Source organism: Pogona vitticeps, chromosome 2 (genome assembly GCF_051106095.1).
Source record: "Pogona vitticeps strain Pit_001003342236 chromosome 2, PviZW2.1, whole genome shotgun sequence".
In the NCBI taxonomy this organism is placed as follows: Eukaryota; Metazoa; Chordata; class Lepidosauria; order Squamata; family Agamidae; genus Pogona; species Pogona vitticeps.
This window is the reverse complement of record NC_135784.1, coordinates 272,785,752-272,794,995: the sequence shown is the minus strand read 5'-3', so window position 1 is coordinate 272,794,995 and position 9,244 is coordinate 272,785,752. Positions and strand designations below refer to the sequence as shown.

At 38.0% G+C, this 9,244-nt stretch overlaps 1 protein-coding gene across 3 annotated transcripts in view; it reads right to left on the bottom strand.

Annotated features, from left to right (window-relative positions):
* Positions 1-9,244, bottom strand: part of EDIL3 (EGF like and discoidin domains 3) — a 314,619-nt gene that overhangs the window by 88,034 nt on the left and 217,341 nt on the right. For all 3 annotated transcript variants that reach the window (XM_072992583.2, XM_072992584.2, XM_078386383.1), the window contains one exon: positions 9,055-9,236. In XM_072992583.2, the coding sequence (XP_072848684.1) occupies positions 9,055-9,236 (182 nt within the window). The remainder of the gene's footprint in view (positions 1-9,054; positions 9,237-9,244) is intronic.

The following is a 9,244-nucleotide window of genomic DNA, read 5'->3' as shown; positions in this document are numbered from 1 at the left end:
AACTCGGCTTTGGAGACTCGTTTACAGGTGCAAAATTAAAGACAAAAAGCTTGTTTGATGCCCATTCATCAATATATGTATATTTCTTATCTGTGATTGCAGTCTGGAATGGTATTAGTAAAGAAAGAAAGAAACAAGGAGAAAACAAGGTGTGATCAACATTGTAATCTGTGCCTCAGTTAATACTATTAAACAGAAAAAGTAAATCTGAGAAGCCCTGAGCAAACAAAGGGACACAGAGTTGTTTGAGTTAATAAAATCACTTTTAAATTCCTTGAACTGGAATTTATGTCTGTCTATCTGTATATTTAATATATTGCACCTGTTAGTGCCGTAGCACTAAAATATCGCATAAAATATCCAAACAAAAGAGTTAATATGATACGGAATCACTAAAATACTTTAATGTGGCTAGATCATATCTGCTGTCCATGTATTTGACTGACATAGGAAAGGTTTTAACATGTGTCTGAATGCATGTATGTGGGGATACTCCAGGTGACAGGGGATCTTGACTATGCAGGTTTGCACTAGCACCCCATCCAGAACTTGAGGAGCTCTACACATGGAGATCAGTATACACATGAGCCTGTTCCCATGACAACTGAGCCAACACACAACAGAGAAGCATCTTAGTTAGGTACTGGAAGCAGGATTGAGTGTGTGCTGCACATCAGTGGTGGTGGAGGCCTAGTCCTGCAACCTCTCATAGGTATTTTTCAGTGAATGCAGGATGTATTGTGTGATCTTTCCTTTAGCTTTAGCTTTAAAGCATCAACGGTGCCAGTTTTTCTAGAATGGCTGTATGATCCATTGGGGGGAGGAGGTAATAGCTTTCAAAATATTTGGTGCTTCTTGGAGTTTTAGGGAATGTTATAATTCTTTGAATCTCTAGGCTGAGAAACAAACCTCAGGGTGAGCCACAATGGAGGAGGAGAAAGTTTGATGTTTGTGGGTGATGAGGCTTTAAAGCCTGAGTACCCATCTTCACCCCTACCTAGCTCACTAGCTCAGCACACAAAAAAAGTATTTTTATGTGTCTTATGGTTGCACAACACACACATATGAAAAGCTAAGAGGGAAAGAGGATGACTGCAGAGTGAGAATGGGTGCATGCATTTGGACCCATGCTGCTGTTTGGAGCATGGCAAGAGGTGGAGCACTAGCATTACTACTCATGAACATTCTTGTTGTATAAGCCCTAAAAAAGCTTATAAAAACAACAACTTCTAATTTTAAAAAATCTTCCTGTGAACTGGCAGTGAGCATTCCTTCAGCAGCAACACTGGGTCTGGAAAAACTCTGTCAATGCCAGATACTGCATACTGTAGGTCAGTGGTCCCCAACCTTGGGCCTCCAGATGTTCTTGGACTTCAACTCCCAGAAATCCTGGCCAGCAGAGGTGGTGGTGCAAGCTTCTGGAAGTTGTAGTTCAAGAACATCTGGAGGTCCAAGGTTGGGGACCACCGCTGTAGGTAATTCAATATATACCGTGTTTCCCTGAAAATAAGATACATTAGGGCTTATTTTCAGGGGATGTTTTATTTTTTTCATATACAACAATGTACATTTATTCAAATACAGTCATGTCATCTTCTTCTGGTTGCTGCACATTGGTGGAGGGTGGGGTTTCACTTAAATGGGGGTTATTTTTGAGTTAGGGCTTATATTACAAGCATCCTGAAAAATCATACTGAGGCTTATTTTCAGTTTAGATCTTATTTTCGGGGAAACAGGGTAGTGGCGATGGTTACAATCAGTGTGGCTACTATCCTTTTTTGTATTTGGCTGTACTGTACACTGAAATGTATTATCATCTTTTCACTAGTTCTGGCCCGTTTACACAGATTCCTCTTGTGTCTGTTTCCACAATTAGCTGGCCCAGGAGTAGTTCAAACTCCTCCCCAATTGTTGGCGGCCCCATCACTGTCATATCAACTCTTCTTCATACATGTTTGAATGAAGGCTAGGTGAGACTTTAGTGCATGCTGGTGGGTGAGGTCTAGTCTTTGTATTAGTAAAATATACAGCTGCACACATATAGTCTTTCAAAATTCTCCACACCAGTTTGGGCTGAGATGGTGGGGTTAGATTTCACTGAATTTATTGGGGAAGAAGCAAAAATCTCTTGTCAGTTTCTTAGAGGTACAATTCACCATCAACACAGTAGTTATAGCAAAGCTCCCTCTAATGAAGGTTTTGTTTTGCTTTGCTTTGCTTTTGCACCTCTCTCCCAAGTGACAGGTACTGTACTGTTCATCACTTCACAACCTCTAAAATGCTCCTTACCAAATACCAGAGCCTCACTGAGGCCCACACCTCCCCATATCCTCATATCCTCTCAATTTTTAAAAACAATATGTCAGTGCAAAGTGTCCACTCTAGTCCTGTTTAAATCATGAGCATCTTTTGTAAAAACTAGAAGTAATTGGCTGACTACTTCTAGTTTTGAAATACAACTGGTATGGAATTAAACTATATTATAGGGAACTGATAGCCCCACATGGGCCATCACATGCCATGACATTCTTATAAAAATTAGGGAGTATGGGGTTGTGTTTCTCACAACTTTATGTAAGATGGAGAACTGCTTATACACGTCTCACTCATATTGCTGACGTATCTTCTCCATCAATACCTGATTACTTCAAGAAATATATATTTTAATAAGAACAAAGGAGTTTATTCCAATTACTCCTTGTATATAATTTACCTTAGTAAAACAACACACAGTTGCTTTTAATGGCTGACATCCTGTTGTTTAGCATAGTAAGCTACATTAGAGTTGGCCCATTAAATCAGTGAGGATTTGGTAAGTCAACCCCTCTGTTTAGTTCCATTGATTCAAATGGGCCTACTCTGATTGTAATGGACTATACTAAAGTAAGTATCACTCTAACTTCACATCAGGTGATTTTTTTGTGGGCTTTTTTTTTGTCTCATAAGGGAAGCCACTGGTTAGAACCATCATTTATAACTATAGATAAGATTGTTTTTAAAACTACCTGTCCAAACAAAATTAGTAATTTTTCATCCAAATAACTTAAAACAACATCATTAGGCTGAGTAGCAAATAAATGTACTTCATATAATATGTCTGTAGGGTTGTAAGCATTAATCAGAAATGTGGGAAGCTGGATATTCTCTTTAGTTTCACTCAGTGCAAAATACCTTTTCTCTGCAGAACAGGAAATACATGCCACCATTCTGCTCTGACTATCTGCCATCATGGTATTGAGCTGCTTCAGCTCATGACACTCAAAGCAATAGATATATTAACAACTTACATGGAGAAAAAGGAAGGGCAACATTCTGGAATCAATGTAGACTACCTTACACTACAGCCTCAGGGACCAATAGACTTTCTGGCCTTAAGATCAATGTCTGGAGGCAGCTTCAGCAAGGAAGCTTATTTTGTATGCTTCTCCTTGGTTTTCCATGCTGATGAAGGTTTCTGTGTACCAGGGGAGTGGAAAGAATTTTGTGAATGGCTGAATGCCTGCAGTGTCTACCCAATGAAGAATAACTTCCCCAGAAATGCTGGTGACATATTCTCATGAGCCTGGCTTGGCTATTAATTTTGAAGGCTTGTCAAATAGGCGGTGAGCTGTTAAGCCAATGAATGGTTTAAGGGTTTATATGAGCTATAGAGGGGATGGTACGTTGTCCTTTCCAATGCAACTAACTGATGCAGCAGTGGATCTCCCCACCTTTGGATCCAGGCTTCTGTGTATTGATTATTATCCTTCATTAGCTTCTGATTTGATGGGATGCTTTCTCAGTTGACATAGACTACTGCATTGCCAAACATAAAATGTAAAATATGGTTGTTTTTACATCTCAAATATCAAAGCTATTCAGACAGGCATTCTTCATAAATTCTGTCTTGGCTGCATTCTTCTTTGTTTTGTAGAAACATTTATTCTAAAACCTAAAAGTCAATTTATCCAGGGTAGAATCAAAATGACATAGATAATGGCGCATAATTCACAGTCCTCCAAAATTAGTTTGGGGGCAATAAGGTAAATGGCAAATGTGATTCTATCTAAGTAGAGGTTATTGATATAAAAAGGTATAAAGTTATTGTATTTCACATCTGATTTAAAGCAGCATTTATGTATGTTCTTAATGAAGCAGTAAGTGCTTAACAAGGAGACCATTTTATTAATTCTGTAAATCTATACAAACTGCTTTAAAGTTAGATATGTCTGAGTCTCCCTTTAATTTGCTTTTAATGCCATAGCCACTGACCCTTTAAATCACAAGCCAATTACAGGCATTGTAAGTTCCAATACTAATTATGTACTGAGTATATAAATTTAGAATGGCATTTTAGTATTCAGTTCATAAGGAGAATGCAAGAAAAGTAAATTGCATATTTATTTGTTGGTGTGTCTCCTGCAAGGTACACCAACAAGATTAAGATGGAAATAACATTTATTACAGCAGAATTGTATGAAAAGTGTCTGAAACTTTCATCTGATAAGTACCAGTGAAGAAAAATGTGATACAAATTTATGGATAATAATAATGGACCACATCAAAAAAAATCTAGAGGTCCATATGCAATTACCCTCACTGGGAAAATTGCCCATTACAATGAATTTTGTGTCAAGAAATTATATCTGAAATTATAATACTGGAATAGTTTTCATTTTAAAAGGTTCACCCAGTGACACATAAATTGGTGTTCTGCAAAAAAATATATATGAGTTTTTATTTCACATTTCCATCCCAAATGTTTTATTCCAAGAGCAACAAAGGAAGGACACATGCAACACCTTGCTGTACTCAAGTTCTTTTTGTTGAATTTATGAAGACATTGTGAATGTTGGTAGGTTCTTATTTTTAAAATGAACTAAATGAAACTCACAATCACCCGCATTAACTAAACGCAAGATGTACAGCCAATCTCAATATGAGAAAGTTGATGTAACCCTCGCCTGCTATGCAGAATTCAAAGAAGAGGAGCCATGCCATTTCTACACAAAGAAGAAAGAGGAAGTGGTTGGGAGGAGCTAAGTGTTGTGAAAGCTACAAGGTATGAGGGAATGGTAGTCTCTCTGCCCATTAGGCTCTACAAAGTGCCACTCAAAAAACTAACAACCCTCTAACTCCTTTTAGTTCTCCCAGAGCTTATCCCCTTCCAGCCACTTTCTCTTTTTCCCCTCACATAGTAGCTGCCAGAGTCTTCAGTATCCACCTGGGCTTAACTGAAAACTCTTGTGAGGACTTTAATTTCTTGGGGAAAGACCCGATAATTCTGCTGAGGAAATTCCTGGTTAATTTCGAAGGTTGAAATCCAAGAAATATATCAGTCTATATATATAGCCTGAATATATAGCCTAGAAGTGGATCAATGAATGCTTATACTAAAACAAATCTGTCAGTCTTCAAATGACACAACATTTTGTCTTTTACTTTTTTATTTGTCTTTAATTTTCATCATCTAGTGAATTAACTGGACTTATTAAGTTAACACATATTATATTATATTATATTATATTATATTATATTATATTATATTATATTATATTATATTATATTATATTATATTATAACCTGCCTTTCTCCCCATAGGGAACACAAGGTGGTTCACAAGAGATCAAACTATAAAACAAACACAGTTTTAAAATTCTATATAAGTATAATATTAAAAACTAATTAAGCCTATATTAAAACCAAGACTAAAAACAATTTTAAAATGTTCAAAAATCTGTCAGTTAAAAAACAGCATTCCTAGAACATCCTACTGCTTAAAAGCCTGCATGAAGAAGAAGAAGGTCTTAGGTAAGGCCTATTGATTCAATAGGTTTACTCTAGTAAGAGTAAGGGCTTATTCATCATAATTATTTCTTCAAAAATGGGTAAGAAATCACCTTGCCAACCTGAGGCTGCAGTGTTAAGATCCCCAGGAAGATGTTTCAGAGACTAAAAGATAAATGTAAAGTTTCCCCTCCATGAGTGGAGAACCATTGTCAGTGAAGATCCTCCTTGAATGGCACTGAACGTTTGGTAATGGGAGTGATTTGGGGAGTTGAGAGTCAAAAAGGAGAGGTTGGAGGAGACAGTGGGAGGTGAATGTAGTGTTCTCTATTTATTTGATCTATGGTCTATGTTATATTATGTAATGGGTTCATGTTTGTTATGTAATGGAATAGTTCATGCCTATTAATGTTGCTGAGAGGCGGAGCCGAGAGAGATGCTATAAAAGGCGGAGCCTTGAGTCAGTCAGTCAGTAAGAGAAATGTAAGAGAGTCAGGCAGTCGAGATTAAGTCAGTAAGAATCAGAGAGAGTAACAGAGTGTGGAGTTTGGGAAATTCTGAGGAGTGATTAGTTACTGAAGATATTTATGAATCTCTGTAATCAATAAACCAAAGTTTTATTTAAAAGAACTTGAAGTGTGGACCTGAATCTTTCTGAAGTAATGGTCATTTAGAGATCACCTGGTGGCAGCAAGTGTAAAAGAAGAGAGTGAAATTAAAGTCCTCACAAGAGTTTTCAGTTAAACCTAGGTGGATATTGAAGACTCTGGCAGCTACTATGTGAGGGGAAAAAGAGAAAGTGGCTGGAAGGGGATAAGCTCTGAGAGAACTAAAAGGAGTTAGAGCTCTGAGGCCTGAAGGTCAAACAAAGGGGCATGAGGGTGGACGTCACAGTGAACAATCCCTTGTTGTCCCTTTCTCACACTGCCAAGCAAAGCCGGAAAATATACCAGCCTAAGAAGTGGCGCAATACATTTTCTCTCACTGGAAACAAGAGGGAGGAGGAGGACCTGTTGTGCACCCCAACCAGAGCAAGGCAGAAAGGCTAAGGAAGTAGTAATACCTCCACCGTATACCTTCTCGCCCTCACACTCATCACCACAGGACTCTTCAGTTCATATTAGCAACACTCATCTGCTAAGGACTACTTCATACAGAGTTTTGGAGCACTAAACTCAAAAAAGCAACATTCTATGATGCAACATAGTCATTTAATATTGGATGCACACCTCAAACTGTATGTTCCAAGCATACAGTCTGTGCAATGTACATTTTATTATAGTATTTTTTTAAAGGCTGGAAATCTCTTTGTCTAAGTGCAGTGTAACATTAAATAATAATCATGTGCCATCAAGTCAAAGCCTTTTCAGGGTTTTCCAGGTAGAGAATAGTCAGACCACACAGGCTGACTCTATATGCAGGAGACCCAGCGAAAAATCAAACTCCCAGCCTCTGGCTCTGCAGTCAGATACCTACACCACTAACATTAAGCCTGCATAAATGTGCTGGGCATTCTGCTGAGGCAACAAGAGTAGTGCAATCTGATTGTGCAATTAATCAAACAGTTTTGCATTTTGACTTCTGACAGTGCAGTTAGCATCATTGCCTGAATAATGTTGAGTTATGCAAGCATAGTTACTCAACAGGATTGCAGCCAAAATTTTACAAGCATTGGATTTTAGCAGTTCATAAATGTCCTATCCCAGAACCAGTTTTCATCAAACTATCAGCCCTTCAGTGGTAATAAAGAGGATTATCTTTCACTCCTTGCCCTATGCTTCAATTACACGGATCTTCAATAGATACAGCAAACTTACATTGCCTTTGTCCAGACTGTACGTATGCTGATATCTATCTAAAAGCTGTTTATTTTGTCCATTAACACCTAAAATAATTTAAATCAATTGGAGGTAGAATTCAGAAATGTTTCCGTGCAATACAGGAAAAGTATGTAAATAGTGTTGCTTGGTACAAACTGCATGCAGATGAAAATATTTTGCCAAATATCATTTGCATCTCAGATCCATGTATGTATACCCAGAAGTAAGTCTCCTTATGTTAAACAGGGCATACATTGAGATTTACAAAAGACTGGAGATTTAACTTTCTGTTTCTTAGTAGAGCACTTGACATGTCACTGATGCCTGGTTTTCACCAACAAGAAATACTGAGCACAGGGAATATAATACCCATATTGAAAATATGGGTGGGAATTCACATAACCGGATGCTCTTCTGTTTCAAAGAAGAAAATGCTATCATTTCATATTTTGGCTCTCCCCTGGGTAACAGCAGCATCCTGTTGGCTGATCTTCCACTATGGAAGTAGATTGCTTTCCATATGAAAGTAGAAACATTTGAGAGTGAATAGGTCTAGTTGAGTCTTTTTCTTAACATGGTACTTTTTCTGGCAGTATGAATCTTACATACACACATATACACCAAGGTAAATTGTTCTACTTTGTGATTTCCAACCTTCAGGGAATGCCTAGATAGGTTTTACCACTTGATCTATTTGGGGAAAATGTTGTAGCTCTTCTTCCAGAGCACATGCTTTGCATACAATATGCTGGGCTCAACTCATACCATCTCCAGGTTGGTCTGAGAAATGCTCCTGTCAATTTTGAAGAGCCATGATGAATTTGATGCAAGCTAGCTTCCTAATGTCCAGTTTTGAGTTCACAGGGATTAACAGGACTTAACATAAAGGTGTTAAGTATAGATTTCAAATTTGCAAGCGCAATAGCTTAAATACCCACATATCTGTTTACATAAGATTTGCATCACCAGATGCACAACATACTCTGATCCTGATTTTTTTTCTTTGTACATAATAGGTATTGTCTTTTTAAAATTAGGAATGGGGGAAGCATCATCACCCCCTATTTAGCAGTTAGGAAACCATCCTATATTGAATGGATGGCTTGCTGGTGATCATGATTGGTTGATGATTCATTGAACAGAATCTAATGCCACCAATCTGTATTGACGTGCACAGAATTGCCCTTCAGAACCACAGCACTAAACCACAAAAGCCCAACATAAATACCTGCTTTATTAGTACATGTTGTCAGAAATTGGTATTTGTGCTTGTGTGTGTTTGTGTTAGAAATTGAAAGGCCTAGAAAAGCTGCAATAAAAATACCTCTGCATACATCTAGGACTCAGTTAATGTAGAAAATAAGAACCATTATAATAATTTACCATTTGTCTTCATCAGTTACTTAAGTGACTTTGGCAACAGAGGCTAGGCGATCCCTACCCATCCTCTCTCAGCGCCATCTGTTACCTGAATCCATGGCCATCTGTCATTTTCTGCTGCAGTCCAAGCATTTACAAGACCCTTCTTGTTAAGTCGTGCATAGTAGGGATACCATTTCTGGAGCCCAAAAAGTGCCCGATGCGTAGATGATGCTGTGATCTGTTGGTTTGAAATGATTCCTCCTTCAATTCCCAATGGCCCAGAGCATTCTGAAAAG